General features: G+C 47.8%; 1 protein-coding gene and 1 non-coding gene across 5 annotated transcripts in view; both read right to left on the reverse strand.

Moving 5' to 3' along the window:
- PLXNA2 (plexin A2) overlaps positions 1–20666 on the reverse strand; it is a 217215-nt gene that overhangs the window by 53685 nt on the left and 142864 nt on the right. For 3 of the 4 annotated variants that reach the window (XR_009700582.1, XM_061187490.1, XM_061187491.1), the window contains 3 exons: positions 12578–12778; positions 10731–10827; positions 7109–7299 (listed from right to left, as the gene is read on the reverse strand). Coding sequence is in view for 3 of the 4 variants with exons in the window: in XM_061187490.1 (XP_061043473.1) it covers positions 7109–7299; positions 10731–10827; positions 12578–12778 (489 nt within the window). In the remaining variant the exon portion in view is untranslated. Of the gene's footprint in view, positions 1–7108; positions 7300–10730; positions 10828–12577; positions 12779–17190; positions 17312–20666 lie in introns of those variants that run through there. The other variant, XM_061187493.1, reaches the window with a different exon arrangement.
- Positions 9854–9955, reverse strand: LOC133089246 (U6 spliceosomal RNA). The gene has a single exon (XR_009700625.1). It is a non-coding gene; the product is annotated as a U6 spliceosomal RNA (small nuclear RNA).

Here is a 20666-nt window from a genome sequence, read left to right on the forward strand (position 1 = left end):
TTTATTTGTTGGGAACTTTGCAGTGAGTCGCTCTGGGCCTGGGCAGGTGGCTCCCGGCTTTTCGTGCCAAGATTCGGTACAGTCTTATGGATAAATACTTGTAAGTGTCCAGCTTTCCAAACAGTTTCACAAATCCATTTGCATCTGAGAGAATCCAGGAAAAAAATCTACTTTAAAATATTTGGTATACACACTACTATATATAAAATAGATAACTAATAAGGACCTACTGCATAGCACAGGGAACTCTACTCAATACTCTGTAATGGCCTATAAGGGAAAAGAATCTAAAAAAAAGAGTGGATATATGTATATGTATAACTGATTCACTTTGCTGTACACCTGAAATTAACACAATGTTGTAAATCAACTCTATCCCAGTAAAAATTAAAAAAAAAAAAATTTGGGCAAATGGAGAGCAGGAAGAAGCAAGAACAATGGATCATCTCAAACTACCATCGCATCAACAGTAATTTATGCTTGGTTTTGAGGGCAGTGTTGGCGGTTTTCTACAATTGGTTCTCTTTCCCGGTTACATGTAATTAAGAGAATGTTAAACAGAATCAATATCTCCTAAACATGGACAAGTGAGGTGTGGGGGAAGTTACTGAAGTTAACAAATTTATACAGTAAAAGCTACAAGGTGGTCCTAGGTCCCAGTACTCCTAGGACCTGGCATCAGTGTGGTCTTACTGCGCATTGTGTTAGGGGACGTCAGAAACACACAGGAGCGTTTCTTGGTAGCCAAAGGGTGTAGGTTCCTGGTCACTCCCTGAGGACCCCTACACTGGGGATTCGTCCCTTGCATCCCAAGCCTGCTTTGCCTTTACTTCACCCTGATCTCCGTTCTTACCTGCAGGCATGAACCACCTGGGCCTCATCCTCTGGGCTCTCCCATCAGGCTGAGATGCTTGTGAGAGTAACTTTCACCGTAACCATTGTCCCATTGATAGACACACCCAGAAACCAACCAAACCGAGTCTGATAGCTTTAAGAAACACATGTAATTAAAGTAACACATCCCCTGGACAGGCAAGAAGTGATTGCCCTAAGCTTAAAAGTGCCCCCAAATGCTCTTCCATTTTTCTCCCCCACTCATAGGAATAAGTGTGGACTTAATTATCTTTAGGAAGACAGGTGACGGTTATTTTCAGACTTAAAAGAGTAGCCAATGTTCTCAGTTTGTCTGGCATCTCCTGAGACCTTCCAAGGGGATTCAGATCCTGGGCACAGATGTTTTTGGGGTGGGGTGAGGTGGGAAAGTGTATAGCCAGGGAGTACTTCTCCAGCCCTCTGACCAAGAGAAGTAGCATCAAGTGGTGGAGCAAGTCTGCATTCTGGAGTCAGAAGGGCCTGGTTCTGAATTTGTTTTGTCACTAACCAGATGTGTGACTTTGGGCAAATTACTTACTCCCCTAAGCACTGTTTCCCCAGCTCTCACAGCTATCTTGCAGGATTGCAGGGAGGAGTAGGTATGTGGAATACATGGGTTCTGGCACAGAGTAGTGTCTTGTTAAAGAAAAGCTATTATTATTAAGGCTCCCAGAACTAAGAATATGGCTTGTCTGTTCATGTCCTTGGCCTGAGGTTGGTGTCCTTATCAGGTGTGGAGGCCTTGGTCCCTGTTACAATTCTCTTTCCTAATAGAAGACAGCTGCAAAGGGTGTAGATTAGAAATCTCTATCTGAGGCCCTTGGGAAGAGACAGAGCAGCCTGCAGGGCAATCAAGTTCCAGCCTCTTCCAGGTGGCCAATGTTCAGGGATAGGCTGGCTGCATCCCCCTGCCTCCCCACCCAGGACTAATTTATCCATGTGATAACTTCCAATCTTAGCACAGTGCAGGGCATACAGCAGTCACTCATTACATGAATATTTAATGGGTGAATCAATTCCTTAGAACCATGGCTTCTCCTCCTTTTGCTCAGAATGTTCTGTTGTGGGTTGAATTTTATCCCCCACAAATTCATATATTGAATCCCTAACTCCCATTACCTCAGAATATGACCTTATTTGTAGATAGGGTCCTTATAGAGATAATCAAGTCAAAATGAGGTCATTAGTGTGGGCCCTAATCAAATATGACTGGCATTCTTATTTAAAAAAAAATTGGAGGGCTTCCTTGGTGGCGCAGTGGTTAAGAATCTGCCTGCCAATGCAGGGGGCACGGGTTCGAGTCCCGGTCTGGGAAGATCTCACATGCCGTGGAGCAGCTAGGCCCGTGAGTCACAACTACTGAGCCTGCGTGTCTGAGAGCCTGTGCTCTGCAACGGGAGAGGTCGCAACAGTGACAGGCCCGCGCACTGCGATGAAGAGTGGCCCCCGCTCGCCGCAATTGGAGAAAGCCCTCGCACAGAAACGAAGACCCAACACAGCCATAAATAAATAAATAAATAAATAAATTAATTAATTAAAAAAAAATTGGAAACAGACATGCACACAGGGAGAACACCATGTGGACACAAAGGCTTAGACTGGGGAGTTGCTTCCACAAGCCAAGGAACACCAAAGATTGCCCCAAACCACCAGAAGCCAAGAGAAAGGCATGGAACAGATTCTCCTCACAGCCCTCAGAATGAACCAACCCTCTGATACTTGAATGTCAGACTTCTGGCCCCCAGAACTGTGAGAAAGTAAATTTCTGTTGTTTAAGCCCCCCCAGTGGTGCTTTGTAACTGCAACCCTAGCAGACCAATACACTCACTTTGAGTGGAGACCTCTTTCACGTGAGTTCCAAAGCCCCTTGGTCCTTTCTAAATTTCTTTTCCCAAGAACATGTTCAATCTCTTTCCCCTTTCTGTTGGATGCTGCCCACTCACAGTTTCTTGGGAAATGTTTTCTCTGGGTTTTCCTTTCTCTCTAGGGGATGGCTCCTAACATCCCCCACTTTGATGTCGCAGCAGGTCCTGAAGCACACACTGGGAAGAACAGAAACATGGCTGCCTGGCATCTCACAGGCTTTCCAAACCTCTGCACGTCGTCTCCTGTACTGGGGGTTGAACAGGTGACAAGTGCACAGACACCCGGAATGACAGCTGGAATGGGAGCAGCCTGGGATGCCTCCCACAGGGGACAGCGTCATTATCACATCAAGGGCTGGCTGAGAAGGAGCAGACGGTGAGTCCTGAGGGGGTCCTAACCTGGAGTTGTTGCAAACTGGGAAATTCAATCAGCTGTAAGACTTGTCCTACATGGAGCTGCCATAAGAGATGGGTCTCTAGGGGAGGACTTGGTTGCCATGGAGACAGTTGGGTTAGGAGGGGTTAAGGAAGAACACAGCTGTTCATCCAACTGAGCTTGAGCTCATTCCTTTTCCTAAAGTAGAATCCCTTTGAGGGCATCTCATTGATTTCCCTGCCCCCGGGCAGGACAGCACCATCCCAGTCCCTACTGGTTTCCAGCACTGGACATTCTGCTGCTCCCAGTAGCTGTCATGGGCCATCAGAGAATCCTTCTCTTCTCCCTCAGGCAAAATCTTTGTAGTCAATGGCTTCTGTTTGCACGTGGGCATGCACTGAGGGGGCTACACATTTTGAAGATAAGGAAGGGCCAGAGACAAGAGAGAGGTATGTATAAAAGGGCACAGAGCTTATAGAATTCCCTGCCCCCGGGCAGGACAGCACCATTCCAGAAAAATAAGATCTATGCCAACATCCAGGAATTAGCCAAGAAAGCTGAGGTAAAGAAAATGAGTTGATTCTTCTTAAAAGTTACTTTTAACAAATTATACATTTTTGGTAACAAATGCCATAGAAATGAGGTTGTGTTCTTCTCAGCGCATCCTACGGAGAGGTGCCTGAGGTTGATTCTTCCCATAACTGGTGGTTAACTTTGATCACTTGGTTAAGGAACCTTAACCCTCTAACCACTGTTTACCAGGTTTCTTCACTGTAAAGGGTATACGAAAGTACACTGAACTATTTTTCTTGTTGTAATTAATACATATCTTGTGGGGAGATAGCTTGAGGCTATGTAAATATCCTATTTCTCATCATACTTTCACTTGTTAATTTTAGCATTCATTGGTCATTCTTGCCTGAAACAATTGTTACTGTGAATTTTGCCAAATGGTGATTTTCTATTTCCCTAAGTCCTTCTACACTTATGAGTTGGAATTCTAGTATAAAGAGGAGCTTCCTCTCTCCCACATTAATTATTAATTTATTATATCAATAAGGACCATAGATTCTTATATTATTCTCTTGAGTATAGTCCATTAGTATTATAATTTATTTTCTTGCTTACATTGCCCCAGATTTGGCCACTAGGGCCAAATCAAGTTGGCTCCTGTGCCCTTTGGACATGCACCCTACAGTTTTTTTAGTGTTCCTTGACAAAACTATATAACCTGAATTTAATCATGAGGAAACATCAGACAAATCCCAGCTGAGGGACGTTCTACAAAGTAATGGTCCCGTGCTCTTCCACAGTATCAAGGTCATGAAAGACAAAGATTGAGGATTACAGCACTGAGGAGCCATGACAATGGAATGCCACATGTGATCCTGGATTGGAGCCTGGACCAGAAAAAGGACATCAGCAGGATGACTGGCAAATGTGAATAAGACATGTATATTAGATGGCTTTATTCTATCACTGTTAATTTCCTGATTTTGATAATTGTACTGTGGTTATGTAAGATGTTAATTTTGGAGAATCTGGGTGAAGGGTATATGAAAGTTCTTTGTACTATTTTTGTACCTTTTTGTAAGTCTGAAATTATTTCAAACATGAAAAGTTAAAAAAGTGAAAAATGACTTTTATAAGGAGAGGAGGATAGATTGGGGGTGGGAGGTGCAGGATGAAAGTGAATAAAACATTCCAGCCCTGTCTCCTCCAGCTCACATGTGCTGCCCAGAATGCTGTCCCCCGAGTGTCTGGAGACACGGTGTGGGTCTGTCTCTCTCCCAAGATGCTCTTTCTTTCTCCACAGCCTCTACTTGAAAAACACCAAGAGGAGACCCAACTGCTCAGGGCCTCCAACTCCTGATGCTATGTTCACTGGGAAAATCAATTACAGCCTAATTACCTCAGGGGGTTAATTAGCATCATGTAGCCTGGGTGTCCTCTGGGAACAGAGCAGCCTGTCAGTCCTCGGTCAGCGAGCAGGGGTGGCGGAGGCAGAGGTTTCTCAGGGAGAAGCCTGCCTTCTGGCTGGGCTGGGGCCCCTGCCAGTCAGAGAGGAGACAGGGCTGGGGCAGCAGCCGGTTGCTGGAAGTGAGAGGGGCTGATGGAAGCAAGTCCCTGCCTAAGCTCCCCTGTACCAGAGGTGCAGAGGCAGAGAGACGTACAACTGCAGCAGCAAGAAGAATTACAGAACAGAGCAAGTTCTCAAGGCAGCCGTTGCTGGAAATCACTAGAATCAGGGAGAAGGCATGGAGCCCTGAGCTGCTCAGGGAGCTAGCTGTCTGAGGGCAGAAGTTGGGGCACCTCCAGCAGTCCCAGAAAACACTTTCCCGGTGAGATAAAGACACAGGACAGTCGGTAGGCACCACCACTGGCCAGGGCCAAAAGAAAAATGGGATGGAAGAAGCTCAATCTTTGAGGGGCAGTGTCTGCACCCTCATAACATCTTCCTACCAGAATGAATGAGGACCTGGATGGCGGGAGATGCTCTTCTATAGCACTGCGCTATTCCTGGGATACACCGCCATTTGGATGGATGGCATCTGTCTCGTCCATATCCGCTAGGAAGGTTGGATGTAAAGGAAGGGGAAGCTCACTTCTTGTTTTATATTACTTGGGCAAATCACAGAGACTCTTAAAATGTTTTTATAATTAAATATATCTGAGTTGAAACACTGGCCCTGCTACTTAATAGCTGTGTGAACTTGGACAACTCCATTTTTCGGAGTCTTGTTCTCTTTATCTGTAAAATGGAGGTGAGAATACTTACTTCTCATGGTGGTTGTAAGGATTAAATGAGACAGTGCCAAGCACACCAAACAAATATTTGCTCCCTCTTCAAATAACTCATCTGTAGGTTAACAACACTTGTTTGATCTTGAGGCTTTTTTTTTTTTAACTGATCTGAAACTTGAAAATGATCATAGGGATGCTCTAGAAGTTTCCCAATACTCTGCGACATAGATGAGAGCCAGACTTGGCTTTCTTTGGTCAGTAAGGAAAATGAGGCAGGGAAAGAGACAGTGCATCTGCTCAGGGAAGAGGTAGAAAAGGAGCAGCCCCTTCTGCTTTTTTTTTTTTTTTTTAATTTTTTGGCCAAACTGCACGGCTTGTGGGATCTTAGTTCCCTGACCAGGGATCGAACCCAGTCCACAGCAGTGAAAGCCCGAGTCTTAACCACTGGACCACCAGGGAATTCCCCCCTCCTACTTTCTTAAACATGCAAATCACAGTGGTACTTGCCCTGGCCGATATTCCTAGTCACCATAAGGAACATGCAATTAGTTTCAAAGCACAAGCGACAGTCGGTGAATAGGGAGCAGCAAAGAGTGATGAGCACATATTGCAACCGAAGTTAAATACAACTATTCCTCTCCAAGGCCATTCAAACCCCAAGCAGCTGCATGTTCATTCACATTACCTATTCATCTTCCTTTGCAATTGACTATTCAGGAAACATCAGTTTTTTCCAGGATAACTAATTACCTATTTCTTTCCATTAAAATGCACAAACAAATTGGGACAGAGAGTAAACCCGGGGAAATGGCACGGTGGCTAATGCAGTGTCTGCCTTCACTTTCTTCCTCCATTTTCAGCTTTGCAACTCTGAGCTAACTGCAGCTCCTGAAAGCGCATTTCTGCTGAGAAAAGCTAAACCTGTTTTCTGAAACGTTCACCCGCCATGCAGCCGATGTCTCGTCCCCACCTGGCTCAGCCAACCTGGCAGGGAGGCTGGGCTGGCTCTGCCTCCTCGGTGCACACAGACGTGCATGCACATTCGTGCACGGGCGTGAGGACACACTTCCATACGCTTGGCATTTACGCCTGGACACAGGCCATTGAGACACCCGTGAGAGGCTTTACACACCCTTACATTAAACTCACTCTACGCCAAGAATTCTTCCATAAAGGCTCAACTCCCACTGCCCTGGGGTCAGCTCCCGGCCATCCATCCCTTCCCACTCTGGGAAACTGGGGGACTCACCTCGGTGATTTGGGGGTTGGAGCACTTAACATTGTGGCTGGACCAGTCAAGCCAGGGGCTGGAGGGGCTGCTACAGTGCTGCTGGAGGGTGCACCTGCGCTCACCGCTGCACCAGCCACACTCGAACTTCCGGTCGGCCTTGAGGCAGAGGCCACAGCTCTCCCGCTGGGCTGCACACTTGTAGAGGTGGACTGCAGAGAGAGGGGAGGCAGTCACAGATGGGGTTGGAGAGGACGCCTCACAATTTACCCCCTTCTTGCAGGCGTGATAGAAACCGCCCCCATCCATGGATAACACCAATGATCATCATTATCCTTGCAAGAATAATTGATGGGGAATTAATAATAAATTGAGCCTCTTAGCAGTCGTTTAAAGGCACTACAAGAAAATATTATTTAAGAGTTCTGGCTCTAGATTAAATTGGATCAGGGCTTTAATTGTGGCTTCACCACTTCCTAGCAACGTGACAAAGAATTTAACTTCTTTGAACGTTCAGTACCTACTCTATAACATGGTGATAATTATTGTTTTTTGTGAGGTTTGAATGAGATGTTGTCTATTCAGTGCTTAGCACAGTGCCTGTAACATAGCTGATGTTCTGTACATGCTTATTATCTTTTCTTTGAACTCAAACTACATTCTTATGCTGCTGCTTCTCCTTCTGTCACATACGGCCCTTGCTGAAAGAGGTAGGGACTGATTTCCCCATTTCAGGCAAAAAAGAAGCTCAAAGAGAGATGTAATGACTCCTGGAGTTTACTAAGGTTAGTGCCGCAAGCTGGGATTCTGCATATCCAACTCGCTGTGCTGCTAGCACGCAGGTCCTGAGAGGAGAGAGGCACACAGGGCACTGGCTGGGTCTGGGAGAGGCGTCAGCTGGGGCTTCAAGAAAGGCCACATTCCTGGCAGAGTGGAGGCAGAGCTGATAAGGAAAGATGGTTGACGCCATCCTGTTCATGGCCCTGTGGATGGAGCGGATATCCCCAGAGAGGGCAAACTGGCTACTTAACAGGTCACTTTTGGAGTCTGCAAATGCTTTTGCTTTTGTCTCTTACCCACTTAGAAGCCCTAGACAGGCCAGTCGGCAGAACTGTTTTGTGAGCCCGAGGCTTGGTAGTTGTCTGCTGGAGTTTTGAATTCAGAGTCCCAAGTAGAACTCTTCAGAAGCAGAATACTTAGAAAGTCATTTTTCAACACTTCCGGTCAAGCAGACGTAAGCTCTCAGGCCTGGGTGGCGTGCCTCTGGAGGTCAGGTACATGCCCCAGGGTAGAGGTATTTTTTTATTCTTCCATGCGTCTCCATTCTACTCCTCTGCTCTGCCAAGCATTCCTCAGTCTCAGCTGCAGGGGCTCTACTGAGACACCCTCATGCCTATGGCTTCTTACGGTAGAGGGCAGGAAATGGGAATATTAAAATGAACAAATCCGCATTATGCATTTATTAATATGCAAATGGTCCACATCTAATTTCTCATTTGATCCTCATGATGACCCTGAGAAGTGGGCATCCTTTCCCCCATTTCCCAGATAATGAACTTGGGACATTGAGAGGAGCAGTAATTAGTCTGAGTTCAAATAGCTATTGGCGAAAGAGCCAGGATTCGAATCCCAGTTTGTTGGATTCTAGAATCCGAGTCCTTAAGCACTGTGGCCTCCTCCACCCAACACAGTGCATAACCTCCAGGAACAGCTGGGCTCTGGGTGGGAGGTGAATGTGAGATCGCCATGGCCTGTGCATTCAAGGAGCTGCTTAAAAGTTGTCAGGCGCCACAAGGGAGGGTTCCGATGTGACAGCTTGGATGTGGCTGTTTTTTCTCTAAGCTCCAGGTGCAAAGGCAAAACCTCTGGGAACTAAGCCCAGATCCTCAGCCAGGGAAATGCCTATCTCTTAGCACTGAGAAAATCGGGCCTGGGTATGAAGGGAAATAGAAAAAATCTCCCAGCCTAAGTAGCACCGATTTTCATGGCAGCATCCGGGACAGGGACCGTAGCATCTGGAAGAGATTCTGAAGCACTTTCAGGTCTCCTCCTGTGGCCTCAGTCCCTCTTTCTGTGCCCATGGGGTGACTCTCGGGCTGAAGGACAGGCTTGTGACAACCCTAGCTACTTGAAATGTGGTGAAGTGTGGCTCATGGTGGGGGGCGGTGATAGGGTTCCAGGGGAGGAGATTTCACATCCCACAACAGCCGGAGCCACTGAGAGGAAGGGCAGTGATGTGGTTAAGCATGTGGCTCCAGAATTAGACTGTTTTAGTTCAAATCCTGGCTCTTACTATTTGACTCTTGGTCCATTTTTTTTCTTTTTTCAACTTCATTGAGATTTAACTGACAAAAAAAGTGTACAATATTTGAAGTGTATACTGTGATGATTTGACATACATACAAAGAGTGAAAAGATTCCTCCCATCTAGTTAATTAACGCATCCATCACCCCCATATCTATATCTATATCTATATATATGTGTGTGTGTGTATATGAATATATATGTGTTAAGAACATTTAAGTTCCACTCTCTTAGCAAATTTTAATTATGTAATACAGTGTTACCAACTATAGCCACCATGTTATACATTAGATCAGACCTTATTCATCTTATAGCTGGAAGTTTGTCCCCTGTTACCAACCTCTCCCTATTTCTCCAACCCCCTCAAACCCCTGGCAACCACTTTTCTACTCTGTTTCTGTGAGTTGGACATCTTTTTTTTCAGGTTCCACATATAAGTTATACTACACAGTCTTTGTCTTAAAAACATGGAATGCTTTGTGAGTTTGCATCATCTTTGTGCAGGGGTCATGTCGATCTCTGCATCGTTCCAATTTTAGTGTATATGTTGCCAAAGTGGACAGTCTTGGTCCATCTCTTAACTTCTTTGGGTCTCAGTTTCCTCATCTATAAAATGAGGATAATACTGGTACATACCCCTCAGAGTTGTTGGGATGATTAGGAAAATAATCTCAGATAAACCACTTAGTGAGTGCCTAGCCAGAGTGCTCATCAAACTGGAGTCCCTTTTGTCATTCTTGAGATCTGCGAGGAATGCTGTACTGCGGGCAGCCTATCTGCGCCCAGGAGGACCTCCACATGGGTGCGCAGGACATGAATGAGGTGGCCTCATGGAACACCCCCTCCTGCATCAGCCCAGCTCCTTCCTGAGCTTCCTTGCAACAGCTGTGCCCTCGAGTCAGCAAGCTGGCCCCTCCCGTCCACCTCAGGACCAGGGGAGCCGCCTTACAAACCTTCTTTGTGCAGTGACTGGGGCCAAGGGCAGGGGAACCAGAACCCGATTGGAAATAATATCTCCATTTCCAGGGAAACTGGCAGGACATTCTTGCCTGCTGCTCTCCTGGTCAGGTTCCACAGACACTTCAAAGTCTCCGGGAGCCAAAGGAAAACGTGATGAACCGGCAGCCACCCAGCGGATGCTCTGGTTGTAATAAAACAGGGTTTCCAACAGGACTCCTTTGATGGCGCCAAATGTTGCTTTAGGATCCTCTGAAGAATTACGCTGACAGAGGGAGTGTATTATTCATGGCACAGCAGCTGGCTGGCTCTGATCCTTCCGCCCCAGTCTTTCCCAGGGTCACGGAAAGATCAAAACTCTACCTGGAAGTAGCTGCTTACCTTTCAGGTCCTGAGGGTTGTCAATGATGAAATTGCCATTCCACACCACGGCAAAGTCCACGGCCAGGTTGCTGATGTCCATCCCGTCGTACTGGTACTGTGGGGAGAGGGGCAGAGGTACACGCTCATGAGGTTTTCTATCACGGGGGGGCGGGGATGCTGCTGCTACCTCAGGGGACCAGGAAAGAAACCAGGGACTCTGGTTCCCTCTGGGCTGAGAGAGGAGCAGAGGGAGAAACAGGAACCCCATGCACCGTTCACATTATCCCTGTGGTGTCTTCCCCCGACTGCTAGTCACTAATGCCAACAGATCCAGCTCAAACCCCTTAGCTGGCATTCAATACCCCCTATCATCCCATCCAGGCTTAGTTCTCCAACCTTCTCTTCCACGTCTCCTCCAGAATCTTTGAAGCACCTGTTTCCAAGCACACCCGCCCAAGCCCCTCTCTGCATGTGTTCAGTTCACGTCTCCTAAGAATTCCTCCCTCTCCCGACAGCCTCCACCCTTCACCACCTTTACTCTCCTAGTCTAGCTCAGACTCACCTTCCCCAGGTGTCTTCTCTGCCATCCCTCCCAGCCCTCCCCATCCTCTCCGTCCCCTGGTGTTTCTGTCTTTAACCAGGTACTTCCCGGGAGTTGCTTTGCATCTTTTCACATGAAAGTCTAGTCTCTTTAGAAAGTCCACATGCCGCTCTGTAAATCCCACAGAGCCCTGAGCACAGCACGTGTGTAACACACAGCGGTGCCTCGGTTGGTTGGCCAGGCCCTGTGGTGGCCCTTTCTTTCTGCACGTGAGCTTTACTTTGGTCAACAGTTCACTAGGGAAAGTGCCCAGAGCTTTCTGGGCACAGATCTGATCAGCTCTGCCATTTAAGGCCCCCAAGCTGTGGCTGGGAGTGGCCTTTCTCCCATGCGGATCCCACCGAGGACGCTCAAGCCCTCAGACACATCTGAAACAGCCCCTCTGGTGGCCCAGCCCCTGCGCCTCTGTGGGAATCCCCTCTGTGGGGACTGCCCAGCCCGGCCACTTAGCTCCCAGGGCCCATCCCTCCGGCCCTTCCTGCCACCTTCCTCCCTTTGTTGTGCTCCATTGCCTTCTCATCTCCCACCTTCCCCGGGTGCTTGGCGGCCTTCTACCAATTACAAATTCCATCAAGTGCCCGTGACCCGGGAATCTGACAGCTCCCTGATAAGAGGGCCAGATTCTCTTTATCTCTCCCGGGCGAATTACCTTCCCTCAGCACCTCTGTCACCTTTGTCACATCCCCCCCATCTCCCAGCTGACCCCTCAGAGCTGGTGGGAGACAGGGAGTTGGCAGATGAAAAGATCTTCTCTGGGCTAGTAGTATAATTAAACACCTCGTGCTTTCTGTCTGGCATTCGGAATTGGTTTAACCCTTGCTGCTCTTGGAGTTCACGGCTTCCTCCTCCTCCTCCCTTCCCCCCTCCCCTCGTGCCACTCTACTTCCACTTCCGTTGATCTCTTCTGCAGCTCTCCTCCCGCGTGGTGCCCTGCCCTCCAGTGGATCTACTCCCTGAATGCGGACAGGGTTTGGGGTCAAGTTGACTGGCGTTGGCTGAAGTTTCACCAAAGGCCAAGAAGTACTCTTTCAACTCAGAAAGGGCACAAAGCTCTCAGCTTATGCCAGGAGGGTCCTCACAGCCCTCCACCACCTCCGTCACCATCAACCTGCTTTGCTCTGTTGAGGGACCCTGCGGCCTGCACACTCCTGTGTCCCTGGAGACGTGGGTCAGCCTGTGGACCCGGAGGGTTCTGGAAGCCGGGGCAGGCCAGGCTGAGGCCCTGGCTCAGGTGTGAGAGAAAGCCCTGCCCTGGTGCTCTTACCGAGCTGTTCTGGCACTGCACGCTGGAGCTGTTGAAGCGCAGGGCGGGGACCCGGTGGACGGCCCCCTGTATGTTGAGGACGCACTCATAGCCTCGCTGGCCGGACTGAGGCTGGGGCAGGTTTCGAGCCTTGAGGGTGATTGGTTTTACTTCCCCGACGGGTATCAGGATCTCCTCCGTGGGCACCAGCTGGGGACAGTCCTGGGGAGCAAGCAGAGAGCCTCCGTCTGGTCTGTCCTGGCTCATACCTCCCTACTCCCCAAGCCCGGGAGGTGGACAGGCCTTTCATGCCAGACCATACCCTCTTGCATCCAGGCGGGCTGCCCACAAGGATGTACCTCATTTAAGGGGCACATGGAGTCAGCAGGGAATGTGAAATCTATCTCTTAGCTCCCGGGCCTTGATATCGTCATCCCCATCCCACAAGTTGTCCTGTATCTGGTGTGCGTGTTACAATTTAGGAATTAATTTTCAAGCCCCGGCGTGGCAGGTTGTGGATTTTATCTCCTGAGACACGGGATAAAAGATGCTCCACGCGTCCCTGTCCCCAGGCTGGACCCCGCACCTCTGGGTTTCCTCTGTCTCCCAGCTCCTGCTCCCCACCCCTCTTGCACTGTCCGTGCCCAAGGTGATCTGTTATCGGCAGCCTCAGCTTCCCAGCGCCGATTGAGTGGCCTTTCCAGGAGGTGGATCAAGCCCTCCCAGCAATGCTCTCAACACTTGGTCTGGCTTTTTATCTCACTTCATTACCAAGCCTTGCATGAAGACCATATTGCTTTGTAAAAGAAAACAGAAAAAATAAAGTCTTGGTGTGGAGGGGTTGTGGGAAGGACGCTGAGAGAGGGAGGAAGTGAGTAGAAGAGTGATGGTCTTTGGTTCTCCTTCTAGAGGCTGCTTCTCCACCAGAGGTCAAATGACCACCTCCTCACAGCTCCACCCCCTGCCCATTTTCTCCCTCTCCAGGAAGACGTTGCCCAGTGGCCTCTGGCAATGAGAACACACAGCCTCCCCCATGTGCAATCATTTCCTGTCTCCGGGGATCAACTGGGCAATGTCTTGAAGGCACCTCTTTCCCTGTCCCCTTCCCCTCTGGGTGGTGGTGGTGGTTCTCAGAGGGAGCCTTTGGGAAGGTGGGGGAGGGGGTTGGTATGTTGCTACCCTGCAGAGGGCGCTACTGGCATTTAGTGCCGGGTGTGGGGCAGGATGCTGAACTTCCTCAAGGTGTGGGACAGTCTGGAACAATAAATGGTCCCTCTCCTAATGCCAGAGGCATCCCTGGTAAGAAGCCTTTGGTGCCACAGGAATGTGAAACAATGGACTGCCTTAGCCGTGGGCTTCTCGCTCAGTGTGGGCTTAGGCAGTGGCCTCAGGAGCAAGCCCTTCATGATTTGGCCCCTGCCTCCTTCTTACCCTGTGATTCTTGGGCATCATGGTCCAGCCATACCACGGAGGAATTTAAGGTTAGTCCTGAGGGACCATCTCCCTCACTTATCAACCTCTGATCCTTTGAAGATGCTTTTCTCTCCACCAGAAACACTCCCCTTCCACCCCCCTAATCTTCCTCCTGGCCCCTGACTCAGCCCTCTTTAGCTGATTACCTCTTAATTAGCCTTCAAACTCAACCCTGCAGCTCCTTTGTAAAGCCATCCCTGACCCTTTCCCTGCACTGGCCCTCAGGATGGGTTACAGATACTCTCCCCGATCGCATTTAGCCCTCAGAATTGCAGTTTCTCATTAACTTGTCTTCCTTATTGGTCTGTGAGCCTTGAGGATTAGGCTGCATCTTATTTGCCTCCGTATCCCCAGGCTTTATCCAAGTTCCTGACATGTAGTGGACACTTGGTCATTGCTTGTGGGAGGGTAAATGGAAAATAAGAAAATAAAGCAACAGACAAAACGATCTCAAACTTTCTATTTGGCTCCAACTTCCTAGATGTTTTAGAGATGAGGTAAAGTCCTGCCTTCTGGACATCTAGAGACTTGAGCAGGAGTTTGATGCCTGAGGCTGGGGTTGGAGATGGTCATTGTTTCTGGAGTCACAGGATTACTCAATTGGTACATCTATATCTATTAAGGAATCCTGAGGATTTATGAAAAGCTGGGTCCAGGAGAAATTTCCCACAGAAACCTATTCCCACAGAAACCTATCTAGGAGGGTCAGGTGGAACCTCAGGGGTCCCGGTGCCATCCCTCAGTGACTGCATGGGAGGATATCAAGCAGGCAAGTTTTCCACAGGAGACAGGAGCATAAGGCAACCCCAGAACAGATGGGTCCCTGTTTAGAAGTCAGTCACTCAAGCTGCCAACTCATAAACTTGTTCTTTACTGCACTTTTACTTTCATTCCCCGCGGGCACTCTTGACAGTCTTTCATATATTTATAGCCAAGAAAAAAAAATGAACACCACTTTAGGGAAACCCAGGCATCCCATTGAAAAGGAGATACTATTTCCTGTTAGTGGCTAAAAAACTCCCATTGAGTCTAATAAATTAGAATTTAAATTTAGACTAGAAATAAGGCTGAGGTATAATGAGGTGTGTGTGTGTGTGTGTGTGTGTGCATGTGTGTGTGTATACCTGTAAGAGAGAGAGGGAGAGAATAGATATTCAGAATCAGAACTAGTTGATATATTGTAAAGGATGACCAGTTGTTTTTTCATCTCTAATGAGCTCAGAGAACAAATTCAAATTTCATGAGTGGAGTCTTATAGATGTACTTTTGGGAGTACAATGTCTTAGGTTAGTAAACAAGATTGTAGAAGCCTTTTAACTATGACAAAAAATATATGTATGCATGTGTATATACACGAACACACAAATACTCACCCCCCACACACCCTCATCTTTTGGGCTGGGCTGTCTGGAAGTTGGAGAATCATAAGGAGACTTTATGAGTACTTTTATGAGTTTTTTAAAGAGGTTCTAAAATTTTAGAAAAAATTCCCGTGGTCAGACTTTCAGACTTTTGGGGACTAAATTGAAGGATGATGATTAGGGGCTTTCCAAACGCCTAAACAGGGTTCCAAGATTGCCCCAGGGGAAAAGAATGTCTTAGGCTTTGCTTGTGTTTTGTCTGTTTCTCTCAGGCCAGATGGAATAGCATCCTTCCTTCCCTTCTCTAGGGCAAAGGGAAGACATGGCTGGTGCCCAGGTACACTCTCTTCTTCCTAGGAAATACAGGGATATACAGACTCTTTGGGTTGTGAGATGATTCTGGTGAATATCTTGAGGGAGCAGCGAGTCTTAGGTGGAAATGGCAGTGGTAAGGGCTGAAGGCAGGTGCAGGAGAACTGGCAGCCTGAACATTGCCAAGTTGTTGGAACTTCAATACCTCTGGGACTTTAGGAAGGTGATGGGTTTCATTAGATACAATGAGGCCACTTCCAACCTGTTTGCTTCTGTGAGTACACACACATGCATGCACACAGTTCCTGTCCTAAGAACAAGAGGGCAAATAATCATGGTAGGCTTTTTCTGAAGAATGTGAAGACTGTTGTGAGCATTGTTAAAATACCCATTGCTCCTGCAGGTCCGCCCAGTCTCCTGAATGACCTCTGTAGGTCATCTTACTCCTCCCTCTGCCTCTAGGCTAACTGGCAGCAGGATATCCCTCCTTAGCAGCAATCTGAGTTTCTATCAAGGTGAGCAGATGTCCTGTTGGGGAACATCCCAGGGGAGGGGTAAGCTGGGGAGGAGGAGACAGGACCAGAGGGAGGGCAGGACCCTGGCACAGCAGCCCTATGTACGAACCTTTGGACCGCATGATCCACCCTGTTTAGCTGTGCTTCTCCAGCTTTCAGCGCTGGGGACCCTTCAGCCCTCAGAAACGACTTCTCCCATGTGGAAATGACATTATCTTCACCCACTGGACTTCAAAGAGAGAGAGAAGCCAGCATCCTGGGAAGCTAATCGGATTTATTTGGTTCTATCTTTCCTCTGGGACAGGGCGTAAAGAAGATATATGTATCTACATCTCACTAGGCCTGGTTTAGCCATGGAGGGAGATGAGCTTTTAAAGCTGAAAGCCATACATACTCCTGCGCACACCCACTTGCAAACACCATGTCACAGCTTGATCCGGTCCAGGGAGGCCCAGATTTCTGGGACCCCATCAGAGATCTGCTGTGCTCTGAGTGGAGGAAAGGTTTGGCTCGTTACCTTAAAAGAGCTCAAGAGACGGTTCAATTGAAATTCAGCTTCCTCATCTATAAAATGGGGCCTGTGATACTGACAACCCTAGACTGCAGGCAAGAGGGACATGAAGGTCTGTTGTAAGTGGTGATAAACTGGGTTAACCATGTTAACATCATTACTGCATATTTCTCACATGTGTACGTGAACACAGGATTGGAGGACTTCAACAACCTTAGAACCAGCTTGGGAACACTGAATCATGACTTCTGCATTTATGTGAGGATCATAGGAAAATTGTTTAAACTTATCAACTTATTCATCTATAATAGAATCCACTTCATAGAGTAGTTAAAATTAAATGAGATAAAAATGTACATGTATAATGTTGTATATATAATAAGCACTCAATAAATGTTAACTACTAATATCTTTATTTTGAATTTCATTCATTCTAGCACAGTGGTTCTTGGTTACCGGGACTAAGTGTGGGATTGGTCCATCAGCCCTCTGGAAAGAAGTAGGCAGATTCATCTCATGTCCTGGTTGCCTTTGTATCTTGAAGTAGCACTACTGACCTGTCTTCCATGGGCAATTTCTCCATCTGTGGATGGATTTGTGAGGGTCCCTCATGACCAACGGTGCAGGGCTAGGTTGAGGTTAGGCCCGCAAGTGTGGCTGCGACCGTGGAAATAGAGAAGCGGACCAGTTCTGATTTTCTGGAGAAAGCATCCTGTACTCTGCCTTTTTGGATGCCCCCCGCCCCGAGTTCTCTGTAGCCTTGGGCAAAACCCCAAATTTTTAGCATCTTGGTTACTACATCTGTCAAATATGAATTATGTGAAACTGCAGGTCTGTTGTGAGAATCAACTGAGATGCCATATGTCAGTGGTTCTCAATCTTCAGCCTAATCTGGGATGAGGCCCAAGAATTTGAATTTCTAACAAGTTCCCAAGTGATGCTATGCCACTGGTCCCCCCATCCCCCGCCCTCCTGTCACATGTGAGAGAAATGCAAATGTGTGATACATTAATGTTACTATACACATCAATGGAGCTAATCAGTTATACATTGTTTCTAGGAAGAAGACAGATGTAGAATTTTGATTCAAAGTTGGGGGGCCCTTACTGGAAGTGTAAAAGAGATATTCTAGGGGCCCCAAAGAGGCACCTAAGGGATTTCCAGTCCCCAGAAGAACCTGAGGACATAGGCAGGACTCTTAACTGAGTAAGGGGAACCTCACTTGAGCCGGCCACGTGCACCTTTGCTGTTCCCCACATTTTCAGGAACGAGGTTCCCCCCAAAGCAGAGCTTTGGACAGGACAGAGCGGGGTCTGGGGAACCTGCGCCCTATTTCCTTTCCTGAGTAAAGTCAGGAGCACCGGGGCACCCTCACCCACACCCAGTCTCTGGGGCCCTGCTGGCTAGTGCCTGTCAGCAGGGCGAGGGGGAGGTGACGGAGACAAGGGCATCTCTCTCACCTCAAGGAACAGACAATAAGGAGAGGAAATGAAAAAGGAGATGGGAAGCCTCTGGCTTTCCCCCCAGGGCTCTTTCGGTATTAATTTAATCCTGACTTGGGATGGCAACAGCTTCTCCCAGGCCCAGTTCTCTGGAATTCTTGAGTCACCCGTGGCTGAGAGGGAGCTGTGTTCTGGTGACTTCTAAAGGGTGAGAGGGAGGCGGCATGATTTCAATTAGCCTCTGGGCCTCAGCCCTTCGGCCTCCACACAGGGCAGAGTTACTGGTCTCGCTCTGTTTGACGCCTCTCCTGCCCTCACTCCAGCTGCCCATTGGGTCCTGTCGGGCTTGGCTTTGGGTTTCTCTTTGCCCGAGGGGAGCCCGGCAGCCAGACGAAAATGAAGCAGCTGCTCCTTCTTGTCTGGACCTGCGCGTCACCCTCTCTCTCTGCATTCTGCGGTCCTCCTCGATTTATTTTATTAACAAACTTCGGAGGTTAGAAGTGGCCAGTGTGACGGTCAGTTTCTGAGACTGTTTACCATGACCTTTCACTGCCCACCCTTCGTCTCTGCACAGCCCTGCCCTGGCCTCTTGCCTCCCTAGGCCGTTCTTCTATTGACACCCAAGCTGGGCTCATGCCCTCTCCCCCCGTACCCTCGGCTCATGGGTCCTTTCCTGTGGGTGAGAAGATTGGCCTGAAAGTAGTCATCCTCTGGCAGAATCCCAGGGCTGGGATTAATTTCCAGTGTCCACTAAGACCAGGGTGGCGCTTTCTGGTCAGCTACATCAAAGCATACAGACTGGCCAGAGGAAAAGCCTTCTTTGAAAGGTTTTCATGGCACTAGGTAACTGGTTGCATCCTGCTGAGGCACCTGTGGCTGGGTCTGCCTTAAATACCACCTGTGGGCACCATCTGTGTGTCTCTCTTTCAAGACAGGCAGACTCCATTTTTTCTGACTGAATGTAACACATATTGTTTCAGAAGCTCAAAAGAATTCATGGTCACGTGTGTGTGTGTGTGTGTGTGTGTGTCTGGGAAACCTTTCAAGGCCTACTTTCTTCTTAAATTAAAAATTTAGGGCTTCCCTGGTGGCTCAGTGGTTGAGAATCTGCCTGCCAATGCAGCGGACACGGGTTCAAGCCCTGGTCTGGGAAGATCCCACATGCCGCGGAGCAACTAGGCCCGTGAGCCACAACTACTGAGCCTGCGCGTCTGGAGCCTGTGCTCCGCAACAAGAGAGGCCGCGATAGTGAGAGGCCCGCACACCGCGATGAAGAGTGGCCCCCGCTTGCCGCAACTAGAGAAAGCCCTCGCGCAGAAACGAAGACCCAACACAGCCAAAAATAAATAAATAATAAATAAATAAATTTTTTAAAAACTATTAAAAAAATTTAAAAAAATGTAGCTTTACTGAGGTATAATTGACAAATAAAATTGTAAGGTATTTAAATTGTACATCATGCTGACATGTATATCAAGGCCTACTTTCTCGTGTGTATGCATGGAAGCAACCAGTACTTCTACCCAGATTAGGAGACAGAAAAGACTCTATTTCTTGAAATCTTAGACAAGTAGCTCCAAGGAACACTTCCTATCAATGGCATTTGGGTAAAGTGGTCATTGGTTCCTCTATGCTTTCATGCATGCATGCTACAGACTTTCACTGAAAAAGGTACTGAGGATTTAAAGATAATATGTAATCCTTGCCTTTAAGGATCCTGTAGCCTAGTGCAAGAGGGAGACATATAAAGGCCATAGCAGTATTTGCAAATGCTACACTGTCACTTATTTACATTTGCGGATTTTCTAAAAGGTGGAACGAGAGGGGAATGTATATTTATACATATGTGCATTTGTGGGAATACATAAGGTCTCTATAGTTGTTCAAACTCATCTACTGGTCACTCTGGGGCATAAAAAACATTAGACACTGACCCAGCAGGCTTCGTTGTCCTAAGGCCTGCTATGAATTTGTAAGAAAGTCAACCTCAAGGAAATATCATTGGGTGGGATATTCATTGGAAAAAGAAGAAATCTGATATTGCACTGTGTTGATGACAAAGGTGGGTCTGGCCTTAGGGATGGTACTTCGACTGTATAATAAAATGGGACTTTTAGCAAGGCCTGGTTCTTTTCACCAGTTGACTGCCTCTCTCTTCTGTAAGGCCACCCACACAGTCATACACCAGAGTCAAAGAATCACTGAATTTTAGACTAGGAAGGGAGGTTGGCATGAAAGAGTGGTTGAGAGTGAATGTTCTATTGAACTAGACTATGTCTGCAGCCAAGCAAAGGGCTTAGACTCAAAGAACAAACGCCATTCACTACACTCCTCTAGACCATGGGGCCTGTTCGATGGGATATATTTCCTCTAAACTTTCAGTCTCAACCCTCAGGTGCCCTCAAGCTTTTGAATGCACACAATCTTAGGAGTCTAGCAAATATGGCACACTTCTCCTTCTCTGGGGTATTTGCTGCCACTTTTTTTAGCTTTATA

The sequence above is a fragment of the Eubalaena glacialis genome, chromosome 3, assembly GCF_028564815.1.
Source record: "Eubalaena glacialis isolate mEubGla1 chromosome 3, mEubGla1.1.hap2.+ XY, whole genome shotgun sequence".
Taxonomy (NCBI): domain Eukaryota; kingdom Metazoa; phylum Chordata; class Mammalia; order Artiodactyla; family Balaenidae; genus Eubalaena; species Eubalaena glacialis.